The sequence below is a fragment of the Aplysia californica genome, unplaced genomic scaffold (assembly GCF_000002075.1).
Source record: "Aplysia californica isolate F4 #8 unplaced genomic scaffold, AplCal3.0 scaffold01140, whole genome shotgun sequence".
Taxonomy (NCBI): domain Eukaryota; kingdom Metazoa; phylum Mollusca; class Gastropoda; order Aplysiida; family Aplysiidae; genus Aplysia; species Aplysia californica.
Window position 1 is genome coordinate 85649 of NW_004798410.1, and position 27309 is coordinate 112957.

Here is a 27309-nt window from a genome sequence, read left to right on the forward strand (position 1 = left end):
TAAGAGTTTTACTGCACTTGCAACTGCATAAAGTCATATGTGAGTGTGCGATTTTGTTCTTTGTATTATTTATTGTTAAGTGCGTTGCACACTTTTTTAGTGGAAATGTGCCATTACATAAGTAACATCAATTATTATTATCATTATCATTTTGGTCATAAATTGGGTGCATTTGATGAAAAACGTGGCCAACTGTCAATCAAGATACTGTTATAATAGTGAGTCTAATGACATTGCCAGGTCAGATCTTTTATTTGCAAATGGAATGCAATAATTCAGGCTCAAATTTGATAATGCAGCACAGACGTCTTTTTGATACAAGGTACACTGACCAGTAGCAGTTCCTAATCTGATCATGTTGGATCACACACATCATGCAGATTGGGTCTACTTGACCAATGGACGTCTATTCTTAAGGGGGGGGGGGGGCTACACCTGAAGGCTATCTCGCTTATTAGTGGATCAAATTTCACACATATGGAACAAGCAGAGTAGGAAGTCTTGAAATACCCAATCAAATTTGAGAAAAAAGTTTGTTTCCATGGCTACGGCCGCCATATTGGATTTTATTGACATGTCTTACGCCAAAAATACCGCACTTATTGTTCATGGAAATAGATTGTTTTTTTTACGTGCATTTTAGCAAACATAAGATCAACAAATTTATGTGTTGAATTTTTCCTAAACGTAGTAGAGAATTTTTAATGAATTTTTTCCTGAGGTAGTATTCAAGTTTGCCAAAAATCCATGAAAATCCGTACTCCAGACACCACTAACTAAAATCTATTCCATATACTAGGAGTTCAACAGATAGATTTTTAGTATTACATCTTCTCTTCATTCTGTGAAAATTTCATAAAGATTGGATGAAAAATGGTGGAGTTATTTTAAAAAGTATATTGAAAAGATGCGTTCTGAGAAAACGGGCGATAAAGAAAAATAAAAGATTGATTTTATGAAGACATGGTGATGACAAACATGGCCGATATGGAAAGAAGTAAGGCTTTAGGGAAAATCTAATGCTATGAAATAGTTGTAAGAGAGGCTGAAGAAGCTAGAAATGCCTACAACTCAAAATCCATATTTTTTAGCCGAATCGGGACTTTTGTGGTGTAACTCCCCTCCGACACGTCTTTACACATTTGTTGACTCACAGGAACAGTCCAGTATTGATCTGTCTTTATTAGCAGATCATGACATGGACATCTGTACTGTTGCATGACTTACAAATATGGCAATAGGGCATTGAAGTGAAGGGGTTAATGAGCGGTGGGCAAGATTTTTGTTGCATCGCCAGATACATTTATTATACTATCAGTATACTATCAGTATACCGTCAGCAGACATTACTATGATGAAAGAGAAAGAAAAGCAAAGCCAGGTATTGATCGAGTCAACACGACTAATGTGCTTGTGCCATGGTGCATCATGAACGTTTCAAATTCATTAAAGCCCTCTTTATGTTAATTTATTCTGATCATTTGTAGGGTCCGTACTTTATGTCAAACTCTGAATAGACCCTCAGTCATCTGTTTTGCCATCAAAGTATTCTGACATTGTCAGGGTGTCAGGGTTAGTTTACGACGGCTAATGACCCTAGCCAGCTGTGTTTTCATTTCTGCACCACTTACGACTAACTGAGCTGTTCCCAACATTTCCAAAAGTTACGCGGGTATAGTCGCTGGAAAATACGTGTGAATTCTTGGTATATAGTCTGTGGAAAGTATATGTGTATACTTGGTATATAGTCTGTGGAAAGTATATGTGTATACTTGGTATATAGTCTGTGGAAAGTATATGTGTATACTTGGTATATAGTCTGTGGAAAGTATATGTGTATACTTGGTATATAGTCTGTGGAAAGTATATGTGTATACTTGGTATATAGTCTGTGGAAAGTATATGTGTATACTTGGTATTAGTCTGTTTAAAACACATGCCAATACTTGGTATGTGTCTCTAGAAATAAACATTCAAATACTGGATATTTTGGCTAGAAGCTTCATCTGTTTCCAAACTTCAGACTAGGTGTTTCAAATCTGACTGTTGGATTCTTTTGTCATTCTGTTGTGAAGGATCAATCTAAACATTCTGAGTTGGTGGTATGCGAGAGCTCTGGTGTGGTTTGCTTTTTCTTTCCTATCAAACATTTACCGTCTTTATCTCTCCTCCTTCTTTTTTATGTTTGTTACTCTCTTGTAACACCTCTAATCTTCAGCACTTATATGACTTTATTGTGTTGCAAGTGCCGTAAAACACTTACTAAAACAAACTTCCTGTGTTTGCACTCTTGATATCCTTGTAAAGTCTACAAGCTATATTTTCCTTTAATCTTTCAGTTTATTAGCTCTTTGCATGAAATAAAATACTTTTTTCTTGTTTTTAATATTTTGTCCTTCTCTTATTCTAGCTGCGAAAAATGACAGACTCTAAGAAACTAGCGTGTGAAGCCATTGAGAGGGAGAACAGTGCGCTGCGGGCCCTTAGTCTGGACATCTGGGACCACCCAGAGCTTTGTTTCAACGAAAAACATGCACATGCGGCAGTCACTGACTTTTTGGAGCAGAGAGGGTTCCAGGTGAGAGCGCACATCATCATCATCATCATTGCCCTTTTCGCCCTAGATCAGGATATAGGCCACGAACAAACACTTTCCACCTTTCTCTATCCTGGGCTAGTCGCTTGATGTCACTCCATGTCTTCCCACTTTTCTGTACTTCCATTTCCGTGACTCTTCTCCAGGTTCCGCGTGGTCTTCCCCTTGATCTTTTACCCTGTGGGTTCCAATCTAACACTTTTCTTGTTATGCAGCTGCTCGACTTCCTGAAAGTGTGTCCAATCCATTGCCAACACCTTCTTCCCACCTCATCTGAAACTGGGCTCTGTCTCGTTCTTCTTAATACTTCCTCATTGGTGACCCTGTCTGTCCATCTGATCCTCAGTAGCTTCTTCAGACATCGTTCAAGAAAACCTGGATCCTGTTTATGCTCGTCTGAGATGCGTTCTGTGTCTCACATCCATACAACAGAACTGACTTCACATTTTAGTTGAAAATCCTCAGCTTTGTTCGTAGTGTTCAAAGAAATAAGAGAGCGTACATAATAATAATAATAATAAATAGCATTTGTACAGCGCATATCCCTCTCAACAACAGGCTCTATGCGCTTTAAACTATATTATTACCCCAGCAGACCATAGAACACTCCGAAACATTCTCAGCTTCCCGGGAAGCATACAGTGCAAGCAGCTGATTAAGCGCTCAAACACTAACAAACTGACAAGATCTTTCGCTGTCTATAGCCGGGTCCCCATTCCCACCTGGGTGAAGTGAGGAAAATTCGTGTAAAGTGCCTTTCCCAAGGACACAACGTCGGGTCCCTGACGGGATTCGAACCCACGACCTTACGGTTGCGAGTCCGAGAGCCTAACCACTAGGCCGCCGACGCCACATAGCAGCATCGTACTGTGCAGTAGCTGCATGTTTTGCTTTGTCTGGGTAATGACAAGCTTAGTAAGTAACTTACCCTTCCAGCCCCATGTGCGTATATTTTTCAGCAGCGCTTGTACCTCCCATCGTCTCAAGAGCGTATATTCTCAGTTTCAGGGGGTACCGAATTTGCGCATTTTCCGAAATTAGCAAATCTAATTAAACTTTAATGTTCATAATATTTGTTCAATTACATTTAAGCATTTTTATATGTTAATATGTAAACCTCATTACAAAGATACATCAATTTTTAGAATGCATGCCTCTTTTTCTGAAATACTGCTGTATTGGCTGGGACTAGTGTTAGGGAGTGCACAAAAATGGCTGGGGCTAGAAGGGTTAATATTCAGTTGCTCTTGAGGAAGCATAGGTGGCTAAACGTCGAGGCGATATAATAAACCAAATTTTAGATATTTTAAAATTTATACTTTTGTCTGTAAATCAATCAAGACTCTCCTTACTTACTCTGCTTTTTAAATAACTTAATGATGATTATAATGGATATGAACAAAACAACGGAGGAATATGAAAAATGGGTAGATAAGGGGAAAGATGTACCCCTTGCACCCTGCTACTTCCTGTCCACAGCTGTGTGAGTAGATGAAAATTTTTTTACATTATAGGTTAGCTTAAGTCAAAAGTTCCAAGAATGTCATTGTAATGTAGGAAAATAAAGGAATCATATTACCTTTGCTGTTTTTATATAATTCTGTTGCTGGCCAGGCATGGATTGTTCACCAGATATTGTTGGTCCATGGTAAAGAGTTATTGATTTGGAGCACAAGTTAAATTAATGTTACCCCCCCCCTCCCACCAGGGCAATGCTACTGACTGAAGTGTCTTTAGGCGATTCCCAAAGGGGGGGGGGATATTAACATGTTCTTATGCTCAGTAGAATTGTATATGGGCTGATTTATCAATGACATACTCATTTGTGCCGGAAAAACGTAGGGAGAACTGCTGCTTTTTCTTTCCTCATCCTTACTATCGTCATTTTCTTCAACTTCCTTTGAATGTTTGTCACTTTCTTATGAATTACTATTTCCGGGGTACCTTGATAGTCGAAGCAGACCTTATGCTGTTGAGGTTAGAGATGTGAGCAGGGTAAGCCTGATTCCCGTTGTGAACTTCTCTGTTGACATCCACCCCTTGGTGCTCGTATGACCTTATGCAGTTGCTGGTGGCGTAAAACTTTACTAAAACAAAATTAATGTTATCACTTTTTGTTGTTCTTTCAAAGTGCAAAGGGTGTTAAAAAATTGTATCTTTGGTCCAAAAATTGAATTAAACGCTTTTTCAGTTTATTTTCTCAGGTTAAGCAGTTAACAGTGGTAGTTTCTTTTGTAGGTTGTATCTATTTCCTTCGTGCAGAAAAATAAAAGTAAAGTGAAAGTATCTACTGTAAAATATCATCTGTAGTTTTCTTTCCTTCTGTCTTTCTTCTCTTCTCCTTTGCTTCCATTATTAGGCTTGACACCCTGTCTTTGAAATGTTCATTCAGATGTGCTGAACATCATTTACTTAGAATCAAAACAAACTCTTTACTTTTCCAGGTGGAGCGGCATTTTAAGCTAGACACTGCCTTCAGAGCGACAGCGTCTAGCAAGGACACAGATGCAGACACGCCAACGATAGGTAGAGGAATTAAAGTGTTTCTTGTTACCTCTTTCTGTGCCTTCTTTCCTTTTTCTATTCCTAATACCTTGACATTGTCTCATTTGATGAATGGTTTTACAATTTGTTTAGTGTACTCTTTCATCATGGAAACTTTAGTTGTTGTTGTTGTTATCGATCCAGCAACAGCTGGGCTCTCGCCCTTCTGTCCAATGCCTTGTAGTGATAAGTGCAGGTTTGCTGCAGTTGCTGTAATGTTCCATAGAGGGTGTTGTCAATGTTAGGGAGAAGGGTAGCTCTGAGGTCATTTTGGGCTGTGCAGTAGAACAGGTGATGATCCCCAGTCTCATATGTATAGTCACACAAGGGACACATTGTGTGAAGTTCTGGAGGAAACTTTATTCAACAAATGAGTGTTTTATGTGATGTGATGTGGGCCAGTAGCCTTAAACACTGAATAAACTTACGTACTTAATTCATACTTATTAATTTAGTGATCTCAAAATTTGTTTGGCTGCTGATGAGCTCTTGTATTTTGATTTCCTATTCGATCTCATTTTTAAGTCATTTTGTCAGTATTTTACTTACTTTGAGTGTCAGTTTAATTATAAATTATAAAGCATCATGCTTTAAGAGTCAACAAGTTGAAATTTGAATACAACATTAGGACTTAAAAGCTTTACTGAAACAGCTATATCAATGTAATACTGACTCTTGAAAAGAAAATTGAAATAGTTTCTCTTTATATATCAATGTAAAACTGACTCTTCAAAAGAAAATTGAAATAGTTTCTCTTTATTAGGCATAGATTCAAGGATAAAGAAAACAGTAATTTAATGGGTATGGTATAACGAATGATGAAGTGTTGGGGTTTGATTCCACGTATTTCGCTTTGTCCCTGTGAGTCCCTGACTCAGGTTGATGTTGTTAATGTTTTTGATTTTTCTGAGGGAGCTGTGTGTGAGGTAACACAAGATCTTTCCTCTTTCAAACTCAGAAGCTTCCGTAACTCTTTGGCTGATGTTGAATTATGATTTCGATGTATCAGTTTTGATGCGTCATTCACAGATATAATGCTGAATCTTGATTTCGCTTTATCAATTTTGCTGCGTCATTCACAGATATAATGCTGAATCTTGATTTCGGTGTATCAGTTTTGATGCGTCATTCACAGATATAATGCTGAATCTTGATTTCGGCTTATCAATTTTGCTGTGTCATTCACAGGTGTGATGTGCGAGTACGACGCTCTGCCAGGTATTGGCCATGCTTGCGGACACAATCTGATTGCCATTATGGGCGTCTCCATCGCTCTGGGCATCAAGGAGGCTTTAGAGCAAGGTGGTGTCAAAGGAAAAGTAAGTGACACTGTGTGCGGTTGCTTTTAAGTACAAGGGGGCTGTCCCCCCAAAAATGCTGTTTTGAGAAAATCGAAGGTAAAGTTTTTGCTCCTTGTTCAATTTCTTTAAAAGACAAGGAGAATTTTTGTCTACAACCAAACAGATACACACCAATGAAACCAAACTTCTCCTATAGGTAGGGCAATGTCCACTTTTGGAGCAGTCTAGAAATCCCCGAAATCTGGGTTAACTCGCTTGTCCTTAAAAGCGACCATATGAGCATAAAACTGCGTCAGCTTATTGCTGGCCCTATATTAGGAGACACTGAACCTGTAATAAAATGAATAAATCTTTAATATCCATTTACTGGAAATTTTGTCAAAAGATCTACTCAGGAGAGTCTCTGTGGACCTACTAGACAGAGTATACCTGTTTATTTTGTGACTATTAAAGTGTGTAAAATTGCATTTATATAGCGCATATCCATGCTCAAGAGCATGCTCTATGCGCTTTACAACTATTATTACCCCAGCAGACCCTCTGAGAACACTCAGAAACATTCTCAGCTTCCGCGGAAGCATACAGTGCAAGCTGCGGATTTCACGCGCTCAAACACTATCAAACTGACAAGATCTTTCACTGTCTATAGCTGGGTACCCATTTCCACCTGGGTGAAGTGAGGAAACTTTGTGCAAAGTGCCTTTCCCAAGGACACAACGTCGGGCCCCTGACGGGATTCGAACCCACGACCTTACGGTTGCGAGTCCGAGAGCCTAACCACTAGTCCACCGACGCCTTCTGTATTATTTGGTCATATTTTGACTCTGTAAACCCCATAGGATGCTGGGAGCGTCCGGCGGTAATAACCCTATTCCCCATCAAATGCTGGGAGCGTCTGATACTAGTGACAACTGTTGCGTTTTATTTAGTGCTAATTTTTTCTTGTTTTTCGGAACTATTCCCGATCTAATTTTTTTAGTAATGACTAAGCCTTTGTTTTCGCCATTCAAAAGTTGGAGGCAGGCTTTTGGGGTTTTAATGAGTTACAGGGCACCAGGTTTAGGTGACTATAGAAAAAAACTCAGGGAAACGGAGGAAAAAAACTCAGGGCTTAAAGAGTTAATCATAACTGAATGGAAATATGTCAGTAAATTGTATTTATTATATTTCTTTTTCTCTCACATTGTTCATCTGATGCTGCCCACAGTTGGTCGTTCTGGGCTGCCCGGCGGAGGAGGGGGGCGGGGGGAAGATCGACCTGATCAACGCGGGAGCCTACGACGACATGGACTGTGCCATCATGGGTCACCCGTCGCAGTTCAACCTGTCCAGGCCTGTCTACGTGGGGATGTGCCCGTAAGTGACCGTCCGTCAGCTGTAACGGACTTAGTTAATAATAATAATAATAAAAAATAGCATTTGTATAGCGCATATCCCCGCTCAACAGCAGGCTCTATGCGCTTTACACTATATTATTACCCCAGCAGACCATAGAACACTCCGAAACATTCCCAGCTTCTGCGGAAGCATACAGTGCAAGCTGCGGATTTCACGCGCTCAAACACTATCGAACTGACAGGATCTTTCTCTGTCTATAGCTGGGTACCCATTTCCACCTGGGTGAAGTGAGGAAACTTTGTGCAAAGTGCCTTTCCCAAGGACACAACGTCGGGCCCCTGACGGGATTCGAACCCACGACCTTACGGTTGCGAGTCCGAGAGCCTAACCACTAGGCCACTGACGCCACTGTGTTAACCCTTCCAGCCTCATGCTCGGATATTTTCAGCAACGTTTGTACCTCCCATCGTCACAAGAGCGTATATTCTCAGTTTCGAGAGGTACTGGATTTGAGAAATTAGCCTATTGTGCCTATACTTTTGATTGTATGATAATTATTATTATATGATAATATATAAAAATATAATGGCTTGGCCGCTTGTTACGAATGTCACCTAGTCGGCCAGCCTGAAGAGCCTATAACACCAAGTACTCGGGCTATAAAGGAAGAAGTAGGTCACGCAAAACATGGGTTGAGGGAGTCGGGGGAACCTTGAGAATTAACAGCATCTCAGTCGAAACAGCCGCTAAGTTCGCGTACCATAAAAAACTGTGTCTCCCTCGATGCTCAATGGCAGCAGAGGATGAAAAAGAAAATGAAATAAAAGAAAGAACTTCTGGTTGTAGTCAAGGGTTCCAGGGGGGCTCTCGTGGCCTAGAGGTTAAGGTGTTGGCCTCTCATTCAAAGGTCCCGGGTTCGAATCTGGGTAGCGACCAAAAAAATGTTCTTCTCTAAAATTGTCTCCTTTCACCTCCTTTCTTGCTCTCTAGCAAAGTTCTGTTGTCTGCTTTCATTTCCACTTTCTGCCCCCACCCCCTCACCTCCTTTGCCCCCTCCTCTGGCTCCTTTCTACTGCTACTCCTTGGCTCCTCCTTACTGCTGTCTTTCTGCCACACCCTTGATCTTCTGGTAGGAAAGATCTACACCTAGCCTTCTCGGACAAGGGCAAAAAATCTCGGAGGGCCCGTGTGCAAGTTGCGCACGTTAAAGATCCCTTAGTGGTCTAAAATCGATAAGAGTAGGCTTCGGCCGCCACCCGGGCAAAATTCAAAATTTCCTACCGACTGAAAATGTTTGGTGTGTCCCGCGCGCTCATATGACCTTATGCAGTTGCGAGGGCCGTAAAACACTTTACAAAAACCAAAAAACAAAAGGGTTCAAGGGTGGAACCCACGTGAATGGCTTGGCCTTTGCAGTCTGAGCAGCCGGCTTCTCAAAAGATCTAAATATTTATCTATATGGGTGCGCCGCGTATATTTACAACTTTACTAAAATAGGATAACTAGGAAAATCTGTGTTTCACATTTCCTGCTTGGCGAGAAAAAGTTGAAATAGATCGTGTTGTCTTTCCTCCTCAGGATGTCTATCACGTATAAAGGGAAAGCATCCCATGCCTCCAGCTTCCCGTGGGACGGAGTTAATGCCCTTGATGCGGCCGTGCTGTGCTATCAGAACGTGTCGTGCATGCGGCAACACATGAGGCCAACGTGGAGGGTGCATGGTGAGTGGAGCTGTTTGTGTTGTAGAAGTTACTTTTGCGGGATCGATTGCTGAATGTCTTCGTTTTGTACTCTCTGTTACTGTCATATGATTGCTGAATGTCCACATTTTGTACTCTCTGTTACTGTCATATGATTGCTGAATGTCCACATTTTGTACTCTCTGTTACTGTCATATGATTGCTGAATGTCCTCATTTTGTCCTCTGTTACTGTCATATGATTGCTGAATGTCCTCATTTTGTCCTCTGTTACTGTCATATGATTGCTGAATGTCCTCATTTTGTCCTCTGTTACTGTCATATGATTGCTGAATGTCCCTTTTTTTTATATGGATGGAGCTTGCAGTTGAGCAGGGATATGCGCTATACAAATGCTCCCCACCTCCCAACCTGGACAGTGCTACTGACTGTAGTTGTCTTTAGGCTATTTTCAAAGGAGGGGATATTAACATGTTCTTGTGCACAGTAGAATTGTAAACGGGCTGGTTTATCAAAGTCATGCTCATAATGTACAGGAACAACATAGGGGGGAACTGCTGCTTTTTCTTTTGTAATCCTTACTATTGTCTTTTTTCCTGTACCTTTTTTTGTATGTTTGTCACTCTTGTGACCCACTATTTCTGGGGTGCCTTGACAGTCGAGGCAGACTGTGCTGTTGAAGCTAGGGAGGTGAACAGAGTAAGCCTGGTTCCCTGTAATAACTTCTCTGTTGACATCCACCCCTTGGCGCTCTTATGACCTTATGCAGTTGCGAGTACTGTAAAACCTCTACTAAATCAAACAAACTGAACTTCCTCTTTATGCCATCTGTGTTCCTGTTTTGTGATTACTGAATGGCCCTTTTTTTAGCTTGATAGAGCTTGCTGTTGGGCAGAGGATGTGCACGATGCAAATGCTGTTTTTTAAAATTATTTATTATAACCCAATGTGCATCACATTGATATCTCCTAGGTTTTTTTTTCACTGTTATCATAGTTTTGCCTTTGGACAAGAGATTTGGGTGGTTGGCGGGTGCTCTGGTGTGGTTTACTCCTTCTTTCTTATCAAACATCTATCCTCCTTATCTCCGTTCCTTCTTTTTTTGTGTTTGTTACTCTCTTGTAACACCTATTCTTCAGCACTAATCTGACCTTATTGTGTTGCAAGTGCCGTAAAACTCATAAAGCTAAAACTTATTATTATTAATAAGTTGTAGAGAAGGGAAACTTCATCATGAGATGCACCTCGTGTGTACTGAAACTGAAATCTCCCCTCCTTCTTTTCTGTGTTTGTTACTGTCTTGTAACACTTCTAATCTTCGGCTCTTACATGACCTTATTGTGTTGCAAGCACCGTTAAAGTTTTGCTAAAACTAAAACCATTTCTGCGTGTAATCCGTCTCTGTGTAGGTGTGATCACACACGGAGGAGAGAAGCCAAATATCATTCCGCAGAGATCGGAGCTGCTGTACTACACGCGGGCGCCCACGGTCGAAGAACTGGAAGAGCTGAAGTCAAAGGTCAAGGACTGTGTCGAAGGGGCGGCAAAAGCTACAGGGTGCTCGGTAAGGATTTTCTCGGAGTCCGAACAATTTATATATTTTTTTAACTCAATGTAAGTTGTTGGTGGGTGCTCTGGTGTGGTTTGCTTCTTCTTTGCTATCAAACATATGTCGTCCTTTTCTCTCCTTCTGTTTTATGTTTGTTACTCTCTTGTAACACCTCTAATCTTCGGCTCTTATATGACCTTATTGTCTTGCAAGTGCCGTAAAACTCTTACTAATTTACTAAAACTAAAACTTTAAACACAAAGTTTTGTTCGTCATCGTAAGAGTTTTCTCCTTATCCGCGGTGCGACGTCGCGGCGCATGTGGTCCTTGGTGCTCTTGAGGTGAGCAGAGTAAGTCTGATTCTCCGTCTGGATTTCTATGTTGACATCCACCCCTTGGTGCTCCTTATGCAGTTGCGAGCACCGTAAAACCTTACTAAAAACTAAACTGAGAGAAACCGTCTCCTTACACGTGGTGCGACGTCTAGCCTCACACAACCGTCGCCTGCGATTGGTCCATGAAGCTATCAAGTTCCTGTTGCATGCGACAGACTAAGGGTGTGACAGGTTTAGAGCATCACGGTTGGTCAGAATACCTAGCCAGGGAGTGCTGGTCGACACGCTGTGTGTGCGTGTGTGTGTGCGCATGTGTGTGTGTGTGTGTGGGATGTTCATCTTTAATTCGACCTAAGGCAGGTTTTGTGAATCTAATTTTGTTGTTTTGTTTTTTTAACGGACAACAGCAGGAGGAGGAGGAGGAGGAGGAGATGGAGAAGGAGGACCAGGAGGAGGAGGATAAGGATGACTAACACGGGACTGGCCATATACGGAATCAAAAATGTCAGCGGCTCGTACTTTGTACTTCCTTGTCCGTCTTGATATTAAAATATGCCAGTCTCTCTTCTGTGAATAGCCAGTAATGCAAGGACTTAACCAGTTGTGCGCGGCTAAACGTTGTGGCGTGCACATGGAAGTGAAAATTTTGGCGCGATGTGGTCGCGCATAAGGATCGGATACACACCTCATGACTCATCGCTAACAACTGTCACATGTGACTAAACGTCGCGTTGCGCATAAGGAGACATAGGCTTAGAGAGGTCGATTGTTGGGTGTTGGTTTAACTCCCATGTCAACGCTGTAAGGTTGTTAATACACTGTACTTTTGAACTCTAAAGTCGAAGTAAACTTTGGGCCCACCATTCGGAACCTACTGGACCTTTTTAGCACATCCAAGGTCTTCACCCTTGTGGGGCTTCATTTGGGTTGCTTTGATTTCGTGTGCAAAACTCGGTTTTAATCATTTTAAGAGCGGGGGTTTGGAAATTTAATTTTACTCATTTGATTATAACTTCCATTTCCTATGGGACCAAACCAAGTAGCTGAAGAACCGTAACTTTTTGAACCCCATCGGGCACTGGGAACATCCAGCACTAGTGACAACTGTTTTGTTTTATTCAGTGCTAGTTTTTGCTTGTTTTTCGGAACTATTCTCGAACCAAGTTTTTAGTAATGACTAAGCCTTTGTTTCCGCTATTTAGAAGTTGGAGGCAAGCTTTTGGGGTTATGAGACATAGTGCACTAGGTTTAGGTGACTGTAGAAAAAAATTCTGGGAAACGGTGTGAAAAACTCAGGGCTTCAAGAGTTAGAAATTCCCTAAACACCCCTAGTTTATGCTCTCACGGGTGGGGATTAGAACAAACATCATCAGTACAGTAGCCCAGCATGATGCCAACTGACCTCGCAGCATATACTTCTAGTTTGGGAAGGTTCATATGTTTTTGATAAGATTACCCATGAAACTAAGACAAATAAGAACACTTGATAGCTTCAAAAGACACCTTAAACATTTTCTGTTCCTACAGGCCTATCCTTCATAAGCTTTTAATGTTATCTTTCATTATAGTTGTTCTGTTCCTATGTCTGGATGAAAATAGTCTGTGTGTGTGTGTGTGTGTGTGTGTGTATGTGTGTGTGTGTGCTTTAATGTATATTGCATGAGAAGAAAGATAGTAGTAAGAAAGGTTTTTGAAAAATGGCTATTCCAATGTAAAGCGCATTGAGCTACTTTTTTGGAAATGCGCTATATAAATGTTATATATTATATATTATTATTATTATTATCTGTCTGAAGAAATTGATTAGAAAATAACAACATTTGGCATTAGGAAGATTATTATTTGGCGTCTTCTGGCCTTGAATCTAGGAAATCTTTCTTTCAAGAAAGATACATTAGAATGTCCATAGACAATTCATTTCAGAATGAAAAATTAATGGGTGATCAGTGATGGTTTGGTTTTTTTTGGTGTGTGTATCTCAATCATAATTACATCCAGGATTTATCTTTCCTCTTTACTGTTTAGTTTTTGCTTCACTAAGGACCAAAGACATTTGTGATAATTCTGCTCAATTGTCAATTTGAGAAAATGGCCTATGTGTTGTATTTGTCTTCTGGGAGTTAAAGTAGTAAGATGATTTTATAACTTTCATATTTGACATTTTGCAGGAATTTCATTACATGAAGTTCCAATGTAATAAAAATGAAACAATGTGATAACCCTCCTTCAAGTGATAGGCAAAAAAAGGAGGGAATTAAAATGGGGAGGTGGGAAGTATTGAGGAAGTTGCTTTGAGGTTGTTTATGAAGTTGTATTAGAGAACAATAGTGTGCCCTGTAATAATGATAATAATAGATTGTATTTATATAGCTCTCTATCCCATACTAGTATGAGCTCTGAGCGCTTTACACCAATCACATGATCATTCACATGAGAGAATATATTTCATAGAAACAAGAAAAACCAGTTCAACCACATAAAGAAGAACTTTCACAACCATACATTAACTATATACACGAAAGGACAGCAGTAAAAAAACCCAACATATGAGCACTTACTAACACACTATAACTGAGAATTAAACAAATGAGTCTTGAGCAATCACTTAACCCTTAAAACCCTATACCGCTGGTAACCGCTGACGCCCTATTTTCCTATACCGCTGGTCGACTTTATCGTTTAATTCCCAGTGCTAGAAACAGGGGATATAACTCCAGATGACTCTGTCGCGAGCAGAAAGTACCGATAATATCATGAGAGCAGTTCTACACCGAGAGTTTGGAAATTTTGCGAATTTTAAAGAAAAAATGAGTCACTTTTCGCTGCCAGGCCCTTCAGGCCTCAAAATTTTTGACATTTTTTATCCTAACCAGACCCCAATAATGATCTCCCAGTCGGATATATCGATAAATATGACCGTTGAAGACGATTGCAATGTTCCGCATAACATCGATGATGATTTTGACGATAGTGGAATTGGCAGGGGATCACCCCTAAAGCTACCAGAGGCTAGATCTACGGCTGGGTCTAATGATACTTTGACTGAAGTGGAGTCGGGGATCACACACAAGACTTAACTCATAGAGTTGGTCCTAAAAACCAGTGTTTTAACCCTTTCCCCTTTTGTTCAGACTGCATTCATATTTAAATAACATTTTCAAACTTCAGTAAAATCTAACAACAATTAAAGACACAGTAAACAAAACAATGAACCAACCTAATTTTTTCTGGTATCTCAATTTTAATTCATGATTCTAGGGAGGTATGAAAAAAAAAAGAATTCAGGGTTTTAAGGGTTAAACGTATCAACCTTTATTGTTATTTCTCTGAGATCCTGGGCAAGGTGATCCAGATTTTAGGGCCAAAAAATGAGAGAGGAGGCTGTGGCCTCACTCAGTTGTGTGAAACCATCGTCAAGTGTTTGTTTCATAATTTCTCTGAGATCCTGGGGCAAGCTGTTCCAGTCAGATTTTAGGGCCCAAAAAGTTGAGAGAGGCTGTGGCCTCGCCCAGTCATGTGAAACTTTCATCAAGTGTGAGGCCTGCTGACAAAATGAGTTACTTCTCGCCATCCATGAAATGGAGATATTGACCATAAGTCGACTCAAGGGTCAAATTTGTAGAATTTTTACTAGTGACTAATGCCATATTCTTTAATTTTAACATGCGTTTTATGATTCCATACTAATAAATTATGAAAACTTCACCTTCTGTAGGTGGTTGGTGGGTGCTCTGGTGTGGCTTGCTCCTTCTTTCCTATAAAAAATCTATCGTCTCTATCTCCCCTCCTCCTTTTTTTGTGTTTGTTACGCTCTTGTAACACCTCTAATCTTCGGCTCTTTTATGACCTTATTTTGTTGCAAGTGCTGTAAAACCCTTACTAAAACTAAAAACTTTACCTACTAGCGTGATAGGCCTATATATTTTTCCATAAGTCTTGAATCCGAGAAGTAACTGAACTCATTTTGTCAGCCCGCTTCACAAGTGTGTGTTTGTTCCAACAGGTGGAGTACAAGTTCGGCGCAAACGCCTACGCGCCTCTTCTCTCCAATGACATCCTGGCCACCTTGTACGAGAAGAACGGACAGAATCTGGGGATCGAGTTTGAGAATGACCCGACGCGGCTCAGCAAACAGGGGGGTTCCACAGACATGGGCAACGTGTCGCAGATTCTGCCCAGCATCCACCCCAAGTACAGCATCAACACGATGGTGGCGGCCCACACCACGGACTTCAGGGACAAAGCCAGTGAGTCGGCGGATCTTCCTCTCTGACGATGACTGCTGGGGGTGGGGTCTAAGATTTTAAGGAATACCCAATGCTAGAAATAATATAGTCACTTTTTAGCACCAGGGGGCTATCCCGAAAAGCGCTGTTTTGAGAAAGTCGAAGGTGGGTGGTTGGCGGGTGCTCTGGTGTGGTTTGCTTCTTCTTTCCTATCAAACTTCTAATCGTCTTTATCTCCCCTCTTTCTTTTTTGTGTTTGTTACTCTCTTGTGTAACACCTTTAATCTTCGGCACTTATATGACCTTATTGTGTTGCAAGTGCAGTTAAACTCTTACTCAAACAAAAACTAAAAAAGCCAGCGAGTCGCATCTTCCTCTTTGACAATGACTGTCGGGGAGTCTTAGGTTTTAAGGAATGCCCAATGCTAGAAATAATATATGACAATGATATGGGGCATTTATATAGCGCTTAACCTAGATTAAAGTCCTCAGCCCCAATACTGAAATGGTTCACCTACTTTTTCTACGGCAAAATTTTGGTGATCCTGTAGAATTTTGGTTTAAACGGACTTTTAAATTTTAAGGAAAGACCCAATGGTTTAAATAAGTGGGTGGAAAGGTGGAAATGGTTCACCTGTTTTGTCAAGTCTTTTAGGGACACCAGTAGGCTTTTGTTCTTGTGCGTGAGGGTTCAGGAGCCCGCCAATCGTAGTGTGGTGGGGGGCTCTCGTAGCCTTGAGGTTAAGGTGTACACCTCTCATTCAAAGGTCAAGGTTTGATTCCGGGTAGTGACAGAAAAATTTTCTTCTCTAAAAATTGTCTCCTTTCTCCTCCTTTCCTGCTCTCTAGCAATGTTCCTTTGTCTGCTTTCGTCTACATTTTTCTGCCCCCACCCCATAACCCCCTTTGCCCCCTCCCCTGGGCTCCTGACTCTTTCTGCAGCTTTTCTACTGCTACTCCTTGGCTCCTTCTTACTGTTGTCTTTCAGCCACATCCCTGATCTTCTGGTAGGAAAGATCTGCACCTAGTCTTCTCGAACAAGGGCGCAATATCTCGGAGGTCCCGTTGTGAACTGCTATTTTTGGGGTGCCTTGATAGTCGAAGCAGACTTTGTGCTGTTGAGGCTAGAGAGGTGAGCAAAGTAAGCCTGATTCCCTGTTTGCACTTCTCTGTTGACATCCACCCTTTGGTGCTCATATGACCTTATGCAGTTGTCAGTGCTGTAAAACCTTACTAAAACAACTGTTTTAAAGACAACTGTTTTTCTAAACTAAGTTATTAACCACGAGTGCCAAGGTGCATGGATGGTTCTTGATTGTCGTCAAGTGTTTCGTTTTTTCCTCCTCAGGGACAGAAGAGTCCCACGATCTGACGTTGATCCACTCCAAGGCCATGGCCCTGGCTGCGATCGACGTGTGCAACGACCCGCCACTGGTGGCTCAGATGCAGGCGGAGCTGAAGCAGCGTCAACATCCCAGTGCTCGTCGCTGATCTGCCGGTTTGAGGATTTGTGCATCTTGGGTGTAGTGCCCTTCTTTCTGTCTTTTACTGTGTGTGTAATGAATCCATGTAGTGGAGCTTTTTATATATGTGTGTCAGTGTCAGTCAAATTCAGAAATAAGTTAGAAATTTCACAAATTTGAAAAAAACCCCCAAAAAAACTGTCACATTTTCTCTACACTGTAAAGAAAGATTGAGGTCAGTCTCAGAATATTTGACTAAAATTTTGAAACTTTGATTCTGTAAGGTGCGGAATGGCGAAAATGAGAAAATGGAACTAGTGTTATGCCAAACCACATACACTTCAGAAATAAATATAAATAAAATACATATAGTGGAGAAAAAAAAAATAATGAAGTGAAACAACCCCCCCCCCCCCCCCCCCCCCCCTTCCCAAATTTTTTATATTTTTTTCAAGAGAAATGAAAGATACAAGGTTCACCACAGGTCAATTATTTCTTTCTTTCGGGCCTTGTAGCTTGGAGTTGCAAAGTGCGTCTTATGTCTGATTATGATGGACGCTGACACATACGTCTTCCTGACTCCCGAGAGTGGCTTTGATGCTACTGTCCCTTATCCCAATACTGCTGCCGTCATTTGTAAAAGTACAGATTATGCAGTTTTTACAATTTTACATAGAGCCAAACAACTGAATTATGCTACCAAGAATACAAACTCTTTGCAAACATCCCTAGTCAATATTTTTGAGGATACGATTTCGGTAATAACTTTCCTTATTATCTTAACCCTTTGAGCCCTAGCAACGGGTACACGGGAGGCGCCTAAAATTGCCCGTATGCCTAGCCACTGACCGGTACACCGGTGAGCTTGACCCTATCCCCAGCCCTGCCCATCTGGGCCAATATATGAAGGGAAAACAGTACACGCGACGTTATTGGTCATTTTGAAGATCTTTCTGACTTTGATGCTGGTAATGACGAGGATTGTCCTCAGTGATATATAGAATGTGCTTATGACAATCATATGAATGTTGGTAATATATCACTCAGGAAGAGGGACATGGTAGCCTCAGGAGGACAGGGCTCAAACGGTCAAAGGAAATGTTGTTTTCTGGGTGACAACACTCCGTTTTTTGGCTCTCATGTAAAATCGTAAAACTACACATGTGAGGCGTCAAAGGGAAATCAGTCGCTTGTCAAAATAATGAAATTAAAGAAACTGATTGGCCAGTGGGCAATTTTTTTTTCTAGTTTTCTTCTTTTTTTTTCATCTCAACACCTTTTATGTCCATTTAAAAACACATTTCTGTGTGAATTTAACTTAAAGACCTTGAATAATGGCACTAGAAATATAAATTTTCAGTTTCCAAGGACTCTCAGGCTATGGATGTTACCAAACTTTGACGGCCATTTTCTCGCTAATTTTACTTCTGACACTAACACCAAGCGACCCAGACATCCTTCAATGGAAAATGTTTCAACTTCTATTCAACATAGATGGATATTTTTTTTCACTAAAAGGAAGACAGATGAACAGGCTTTAAGATTATGCCAATAACCCCATATGCCCCAAAAAACTGATGAGCGCCTGATTCCACCGCGCCGTGACACGTATGGAGAGACTGGAGGATCTGTGTAGACCAGTGGAGTGCCCCTCATCTCTTGGTTTTGGTTCTTCCTCTCTCACTGCTTGACTCGTTTTCTTTCTGGATTTTTTTTGGGGGGGGGGGGGGTTTGCTTTGCTTTTCGTTTTCCTTCCTTAAGAAGGTCTGGACAGTTAGTTTTTTTTTGTTTTGTTTTGTCCCCCGCTCATTTCTATGATATTGTTGATGTAGCAACATAAACAGCAACAGAGAATGATGTACGTAGACACATTCATGTGGTCTGCTTCTTTTACTTCTATTTATGTGACTTCTGTTCTAGTCTGTAACCTGATGGTATGTCATCGCCTTTGTGCCATTTGCTAGAATTTATCCTTTAACAACCCTCCACATCTGATTTAATTTTTACAAAGGGTGTTTCCGTGCCAATCCCTGGAATGTTGATTGCTTGAAAGGGAGGAAATAGCAACAGGAACTATACGTCTTTCATGAAGTACAATACGTTCTTTTCTGTTGCTTGCATTAACGTCGCATACTCTCTCATAGTCACATAGGCTTTGTCTTTACCAGATCTCACTTTGTGAGAATTTTTTATGTTTGTCATTTTTTCCGAGTGTCTTTAGACTGTTTAGAGTTCTTGTAATGGTACAGGACAAAGTGGGTTGATACGAGAACTAAAGAATTATCGTAGGTCTATAGAACTGGCTTATTAGTTCCCGTCTTCCTTCATAAGCTGTATTGGAGTGTGTTGAAAACATCTGCACTCACAGTTACATCTATCTGAACTCTATTGTGCTCTGGTTTTTTTATCAGTAACTTTGCAAACAAAGTTGGATGCAAGCAATGTCAACTTTATAATCAGGCACTTCCTAATAGATTGTCAAGACTTGGGAGAGGCCTGAAAGAAATACTTTAAATGCCCTAATTTAAAGAAATTGTTCTCCATCGGTGATCCCTTGATAAAGACTACTGGTCTTAATGTCAAAATGTAGCAAGATTTGTTTTAAAAATGTAAACGACTGGGCTTTTTAAACTGAAATTTTCACAATGTTTTTTTAGATTCTTCAACCATTCTTACTTGCAAAGTAAATCCAAGTAATGCCTTGGACTAACTTGAAATACCACCAATTTGTGTCCTGGGCACTCATATGACCATATGCAGTTGTGAGCGCCATAAAAACTTTGACCAAATATAACGTAAAACGTTTGCAAACAAGACCATGTAGTATCCAAAAGTCTGCAAGTTCCTTTTTTAGTTGATCGTGTTTGGTCGTATTCTGCATTTTTTTTTTCTCTTTGGAAATGAAGAACGAACACTATTTTTACTGTTTTCCTTCTCAGCGTGCAAAATATATTTACTGGTTGACTTGGCCATTTGAAGCTAATGGGCTTTTTTTCATATGTGTGTGTGTGTGTGTGTGAACGGAAAATATCTCAGAGGTGCTAAAGTAGTTTTCCTGAGTACTTGAGGTGCGCTATTTTAACTCGTTACTGACGCTAGAAAAACATGTGCTAGGTTTTGTGTTGTTTTACGATTTACTGTGTGAATAAAAACAAAAAAACGTCGTCGTCACGAAATTGTTCATGTCAGAGCGACGCATACTTATTAATTACCTTTCTCTCCCATATAAATAAGTGGTGGCTTTACTTTGTGGTGCTGACGAAGCATTAATGATGCTCTTGATCTGACGGAATAACTCGTTTGGTATGAACAAAGAAAAAAAGTGTCCTCAAAATTCGGTGGCGCCCTCTTCGCAAAAGCGCACCTTAAGCGAACAGAGTTACCCTACTTGAGTTTAAAAAATCAAAGTGAAACTAGCAAGTTTTTGAATGAATTTCGGAAGAACGCTTTTTTAAAATGGTTATGCTGACAAAAAACCTCTTCCGGAGGAAAGGGTGATGGTTTTCTTCGTTTAATTTGACTTTAGAATGAAAGGCAAGAGGTCATTAAAATTAAAAAAAACTAAAACTCCGTACTGAACGAACCCGAACTGCTGATGAACAGCAGTCGATCTGCGCATGCAAGGAAGTGCTATTCCTATTCTTCTTCTGGAAAAACGAAAGAGAGCTTCAAAACAGACTGCAGCGCCATCTGAAGCAAAGAGCATACTTCCTGTGGACACTTTTTTGGCTGAGTGGCCCATCTTGTTATTTACTATCTTTGGTATGAATTAATTCGTTTGATATGAGTGAGCAAATTCGAAAAAAAAACCCTAATAAAAGATGATGTTCTTTTATGGAATATGGTATTTTGTACATTTTACTAAGAGTACTTAAATGTACCTTTGGGGTGTTACATTGTAATGAACGTTGGATATTATTAAACGTATATTTTTACAGCTCAAGGAACCGTCTTGTGTTTGTTCTGAATGTGATAAGTGTTTGTTTTACAGTTGACATTGTGGGTGGTTGGCGAAGTGTTTGTTTTACAGTTGATATTGTGGGTGGTTGGCAGGTGCTCTGATGTCGTTTGATTCTTCTTTCCTATCAAACATCAATCGCCTTTATCTCTCCTCCTTTTTTTTGGTGTTTGTTGCTCTCTTGTAACACCTCTAATCTTTGGCACTTATACTTATATGACCTATTGTGTTGCAAGTGCTGTAAAACTCTCGCTAAAACTAAAGCTTACATCATAATGGCACTCTATGTGTGACGGCCACTTTTCTCCTCAACAAAAGCTGGTTGTCTTAGACAATCCAGACTGTAGTTTGTACAGACAGGATCACCAACGAGGAAATATTATGAAGAACAAGACAGAGTCCAGTTAGATATTAGGTGGGAAGAAAGCGTTGGCGATGGATTGGACACGCTTTCAGGAAGTCAAGCAGCTGTATAACAAGGAAAGTCTGTCCCCGTGGTTTTATGCACACAAAAAATAATAATCAAATTATGCAAACTGAGTCCAAAAATGTGAAATTATGCGATTCTGTTAATTTTAACAAAGAGTGATGAAGGAAAATAATCAGAAATTAAGCAAAAAATGATCAAATTTCGTTAAATTATGCGGGGTGCATAAAACTGCGGGGATAGGAAAGTGTTAGATTGGAACCCACAGGGTAAAAGATCAAGGGGAAGACCTCGTGGAACCTGGAGAAGAGTCACGGAAATTGAAGTACAGAAAAGTGGGAAGACATGGAGTGACACCAAGCGACTAGCCCAGGATAGGGAAAGGTGGAAAGTGTTTGTTCGTGGCCTATATCCTGATCCAGGATGAGAAAAGGCAATGATGATTGTCTTGGACTGGTGACTTAGTTTAGTTTTAGTAAGGTTTTACGGCGCTGGCAACTGCATAAGGTCATATGAGCGCCAAGGGGTAGATGTCAACAGTGAAGTCCAATAAATGTGGAATCGGGTTTACTCTGCTCACCTCCTACGCCTCAACAGCACAAGGTCTGCTTCGACTATCAAGGCACCCTGAAAATAGCAGTTCGCTAGAGAGTGACAAACGTACGAAAGAAGTAGAGGTAAAATGACGATAGTAAGGATGAGGAAAGAAAAATCAGCAGTTCCCCCTATGTTGTTCCGGCACCGTGTGAACATGACATTGGTAAATCAGCCCATTTTTACAATTCTACTGTGCATAGGTACATGTTAAATCCCCCCCTTTGGGAATGGCCTAAATGGCATCTTCAGTTAGTAGCACTAAGACAAGACAAGATCATTCGCTCTCTATGGCCAGGTACCCATTTCCACCTGGGTGAAGTGAGGAAAATTCGTGTAAAGTGTCTTTCCCAAGAACACAACGTCGGGCCCGTGGCTTGAACCCCCGACCCCGCATCCTCACGATTACGAGTCCGGTAGCCTAACCACTAGGCCACCGACTCAGTACCAAGACTCCGTCAGAGTCAGAGGAAGGGTGCTTGTTGGGCCAGTCACTTGTTCAAACTTGTTCAGGGTTCCTGCGGCCTCCTCAAATTCAAGGAGTCCTTGATAATTCATTGAATTTGCATTCAAAGAAAAATCTCCTTGAAATTTCCTTGAATTTCGCCGGATCGGACATAACAACAATTTTGTCGGATTGCTCTTGGTGCGCGGTCGAAAACGGCTTATATTTCTTGGCCAAATCTCCTTGAATTAAAAAAAAAATTCTCCTTGAATTTAATGGGGAGTTCATGACAGGAAATTCAAATGTGAAGTCAGTCTTGTTGTATGGATGTGAGACGTGGAACGCATCTCATACGTGCATAAAGAGGATCCAGGTTTTCTTAAACAAGGGTCTGAGGAAGCTGCTGAGGATCAAATGGACGGACAGGATCACCAACGAGGAAGTATTAAGAAGAATGAGACAGAGCCCAGTCAGAGATGAGGTGGGAAGAAGACGTTGGTGATGGATTGGACACTCTCTCGGGAAGTCAAGCAGCTGCATAACAAGAAAAGTGTTAGATTGGAACCCACAGGGTAAAAGATCAAGGGGAAGACCACGTGGAACCTGGAGAAGAGTCACGGAAATGGATGTACAGAAAAGTGGGAAGACGTGGAGTGACATCAAGCGACTAGCCCAGGATAGGGAAAGGTGGAGAGTGTTCATGGCTTATATCCTGATCCAGGGTGAGAAAGGCAATGATGAAGATGATGATGGCAGAAATCCTGCTTGTTTTTGGCCATTACGGTTGAATAGTTGAATATAACATACGTTCTTTCTCTGCAGTATTTTGATTAGTAAAACACACACACACACACACACACACACACACACACACACACACACACACACACACACACACACACACACACACACACTCTCTCTCTCTCTCTCTCTCTCTCTCTCCCCCCCCCCCTCTCTCTCTCTCTCTCTCTCTCTCTCTCTCTCTCTCTCTCTCTCTCTCTCTCTCTCTCTCTCTCTCTCTCTCTCTCTCTCTCCAAAAGGCAATGATTTGAGTGTTTGTAATCACAAGGACAAAAATGACAGATGAGTCCTTTGTCCGCTTGCACAAATGGTGGGTGATGAAGTAAGTAAGAGCAATTACCGACGTGTGAGCTATGGTTTCATTGCTGCAGATGTCATACCATTGTCCACGAGGTACACGCCCACAGGAAAGTGACGGTTTTCCCAAATGTTGAGCTGACCATGTTACATGGGTCGACGAGATTGTGAGGGACAGAACATTTTGTTAGGTGACAGATAATGGTGCCCATTTTTACTATTAGTAATACCTCACCGGGGAAGGAAGACGACAGTTGATAGTTTTCCAACTAACTGCTGCTGACCATTGTTATAGGTGTAGACGAGATTGTGGGTGACAGAACATATTTTTGTTATGTAATAGATTAATTGTAACATCCCGGTCTGCATTCAATTGGTGTCTACATCTATTACATATGTACCGTACCGGGGAAGGTTTGTAAGCTCTCTGTCTATATTGGTGTCTTTCTATTATCTATTTGTGGTGGCCGAATTTTGCTATTCAAAAGGTTTTTCAATGGCTGCATCGATCAACAGGCGGTTTTCGCCAAAAGATTCTTTAAAATATTCTCCAGATCATGACGCCCTTCGTTTTTTCCAGTTTTGAGACAGTTTTCCTTCAAAAAGCGAAATTTCTTTATTTCGCCGATTGCTTTTGTAGGACGACGCTTCTGTCTCTTTTATTTAAAAAAATCCGCCAGGTTTGTTTATTTCAAGTTGTACTTCCGTTCGATACTATCGCGCATTGTCGCGCAATACTGAGCACTATTTTAAGTGTGCGACCCGTATAGATCTAGACCTTTTAATTTTTTGCATCTCTCAAGATGTATTGCTCCATTCCAGCAGAGTGTAAATGTAATAGGCCAGTGACTTTCAGTTGATGTTAATGCACCGATCATTCCTTTCATCGAAAGGGGGCCCAGCTAGTCTTACTTACTTACTTGTCTTGTCCTTACTTGTCCACTGTGTTGGGGTCACTGCAGTCGGAACATGTCCATCTTCGCTCTCCCCCCTCTTCAGGATCCATCCCAGAGTCTGTCTACTAGTTATAGTTTCCATCATGATTTGGTTGGAGATCCGTCGGACTGGTCCGCACAGATGGCTGTGTTTCCCCTCTCCTCTCTGGATCCCCTTCTCCTTCAGTCTCCCTAGAGTGTGGGAACCGCTATCCGCCCTATTCTTCCTCAAATTTTCCCTTACAGCGGTTAGGACGGTTGGTGGGTCCAGTGTCAAATAGCTAGTATAGTATACAACTGTACTGAGGAAGGATGATGCTAGTTTTTCTACTACTGACCATAATTACAATGATAGTATAGACCAGACTGCGGATGACATAACATTTTGTTAGTTATACTAACTTATACTATAGGTTTATAATCTCTCTGTCTACATTGGTGTCTATATACATGTATCTAAAAATCTATCACAGTATTGGGGAAGGAAGTTGATAGTTGATAATTTTCTAACCAACAATTGACTATGTTACGACACCTATCTCCTAGATTGTGGATGACGTAACGTTTTGTGAACATACAATGCATGTAGGCCTACTATAAGTTTGTAATCTCTAGGTGTACATTGGTGTCTATATTAAATATGATGCAGCTTGTTTTCCTACTACACGTATTTAGTACTATTGACCATGAGTACAATAATCGACCAGACTGCGGATGACCCTAACATTTTGTTAGTTATAAAATAGGTTTATAATCTCTCTGTCTACTTTGGTGTCTATGTCTATTACTGTACAGGGGACGGAAGATGATAGTTGGTTCCTACAAAACACACCATTTGACTGAATATGAGCTGAATGAAGAATGAAAGGCAAGGGAGGAAAGGTGCCGCGCGTACTAGACAAAAGCAAGACTGGTTGTTTTGCCCTTCATTTGGGAGTAATGGCGCCGCCCATGATGTACGCGCTCAGGGCCGCGTTACCCGTAAGGCTGTTTAAGCTGTAGCCTAGGGCCCCGCACCTGCAAACATGACGTTTAAAAATGTTTTTCAACAAAAAAAAAATGTCCTCTTGTTGAATTGTTGTTGTTGTTTTGATCCTTAGGGTTGTATTCTTCACTTTTTAAGAATATTTCTGGTGCGAAGATCTCTTTGAAACTTTCGGTATTTTTCTTGAAAAACGATTTTGACAGACTGCACGAATTAACGAGTAAATTTCCTCTTTGGAAAGTGGTGGCACAGAGTTCCCCACGTCGTATGGATACGATAGTAAAACACGACGTACGGATAGGGTTAAGTGGTGGCACAGAGTTCCCCACGTCGTATGGATACGATAGTAAAACACGACGTACGGATAGGGTTAAGTGGTGGCACAGAGTTCCCCACGTCGTATGGATACGATAGTAAAAGACGACGTACGGATAGGGTTAATAACGACTCCAAATGATCCTATGAGTTTGATAGAGCAGATAGAACATTTGGTTTCTGACCACATGGTCGTTGGTAACTCCAAAAGCAAAAGGGTCGGATAGAACTTTGTAATTTTAAGGTAGTGATAGGTCAACCACCCACCCACACACACACACACACACACACACACACACACACACACACACACACACACAAAACAACCAAACTCTTCTGGGTTCAAATTATGACAGGAGAAACGGGTTTAGTCATATTATTACACAGACCCCTCCCCCACCTCCCCCCCCACAAATCATTCTTGATCTTCTGCAGTTTCTGCTTTTGTCATCCTCAATCCTTGACCAAAATTGAGTCGACAGTGCCGTGAAACACCAACTCAATCAAAAACCAATCAATCCTCCGTCCTGCAGTCAATCAATCAGCAAGAGCGAGCTCTCAGTCCAGTGATTGTTTTTGTCACTTTGTTGGGCACAGTTGTGGGGCCTGAACAGTAGGCGTAGCTGAAACACACGCAGAATAACACCACATGAATGACAAGAGGTTATTGGCTATTGTTGTTGTTGTTGAGGTGTTGTTGTTGTTGTTGTTGTTGTTGTTGTTGTTGTTGTTGTTGTTGTTGTAGTGGTGGTGGTGGTGATGTTGGTTGGTGTTGTGGTGGTGATGTTGTTTGGTATTGTTGTTGTTATTGTTGTTGTGATGGTCATGTTGGTTGGTGTTGTTGTGGTGGTGGTGGTGTTAGTTTGTTGATGCTTTTGTTATTGTTATTCCGCTGTTATTGTTGTGGTGGTGGTTGTGGTGATGTTGTTGTGGTGGTGATGTTGGTTTGTGTTGTTGTTGGTATTGTTGTTGTGGTGGTGATGTTGGTTTGTGTTGTTGCTGTTATTGTTGTTGTGGTGGTGTTGCTGTTGTTGTTGTTGTGGTGGTGTTGCTGTTGTTGCTAATGTTTTGGCTCCCTTTGTTGTTGTTATTGGGGTTGTCATTTTTTATCTCAGTCCTGTGATTGTCTTTGTCACTTTGTTGGGCACAGTTGTGGGGCCTGAACAGTAGGCGTAGCTGAAACACACGCAGAAAAACACCAAGTGAAAGGCAATGGGCTGTTGTTGTTGTTATTGTGGTGGTGGTGTTTGTGTTGTTGTTGTTGTTGTTGTGGTGATGGTGGTGTTGGTGTTGTTGTTGTGGTGGTGATGGTGGTGTTGTTGTTATGGTGAGGTAGGTTGTTGTTGTTGTTATTGTTGTTGTGGTGGTGATGGTGTTGTTGTTGTTGTCATTGTTCCCGTTGAGGTATTCTTGTGGTTATCATGTTCGTTGTGATGGTGTTGATCGATCGATCTCTCTCTCTTTGTCTCTCTCTCTCTCTCTCTCTCTCTCTCTCTCTCTG

The 27309-nt window shown here is 41.1% G+C and overlaps 2 protein-coding genes across 3 annotated transcripts in view; one reads left to right on the forward strand and one right to left on the reverse strand.

Moving 5' to 3' along the window:
* LOC101863314 (peptidase M20 domain-containing protein 2) overlaps nucleotides 1-20362 on the forward strand; it is a 45419-nt gene extending 25057 nt beyond the window's left edge. For both annotated transcript variants that reach the window (XM_005111875.3, XM_005111876.3), the window contains exons 2-9: nucleotides 2411-2578; nucleotides 5041-5122; nucleotides 6329-6459; nucleotides 7649-7797; nucleotides 9358-9500; nucleotides 10888-11042; nucleotides 15366-15609; nucleotides 16937-20362. In XM_005111875.3, the coding sequence (XP_005111932.1) occupies nucleotides 2411-2578; nucleotides 5041-5122; nucleotides 6329-6459; nucleotides 7649-7797; nucleotides 9358-9500; nucleotides 10888-11042; nucleotides 15366-15609; nucleotides 16937-17079 (1215 nt within the window). In that variant the 3' untranslated portion in view covers nucleotides 17080-20362. The remainder of the gene's footprint in view (nucleotides 1-2410; nucleotides 2579-5040; nucleotides 5123-6328; nucleotides 6460-7648; nucleotides 7798-9357; nucleotides 9501-10887; nucleotides 11043-15365; nucleotides 15610-16936) is intronic.
* A 5787-nt stretch (nucleotides 20363-26149) lies between these two features.
* LOC101863860 (pancreatic lipase-related protein 2) overlaps nucleotides 26150-27309 on the reverse strand; it is a gene marked incomplete in the record, with an annotated part of 14763 nt that continues 13603 nt past the window's right edge. The window contains 1 exon segment of the mRNA XM_013090096.1: nucleotides 26150-26431. Within this exon segment, the coding sequence (XP_012945550.1) occupies nucleotides 26350-26431 (82 nt within the window).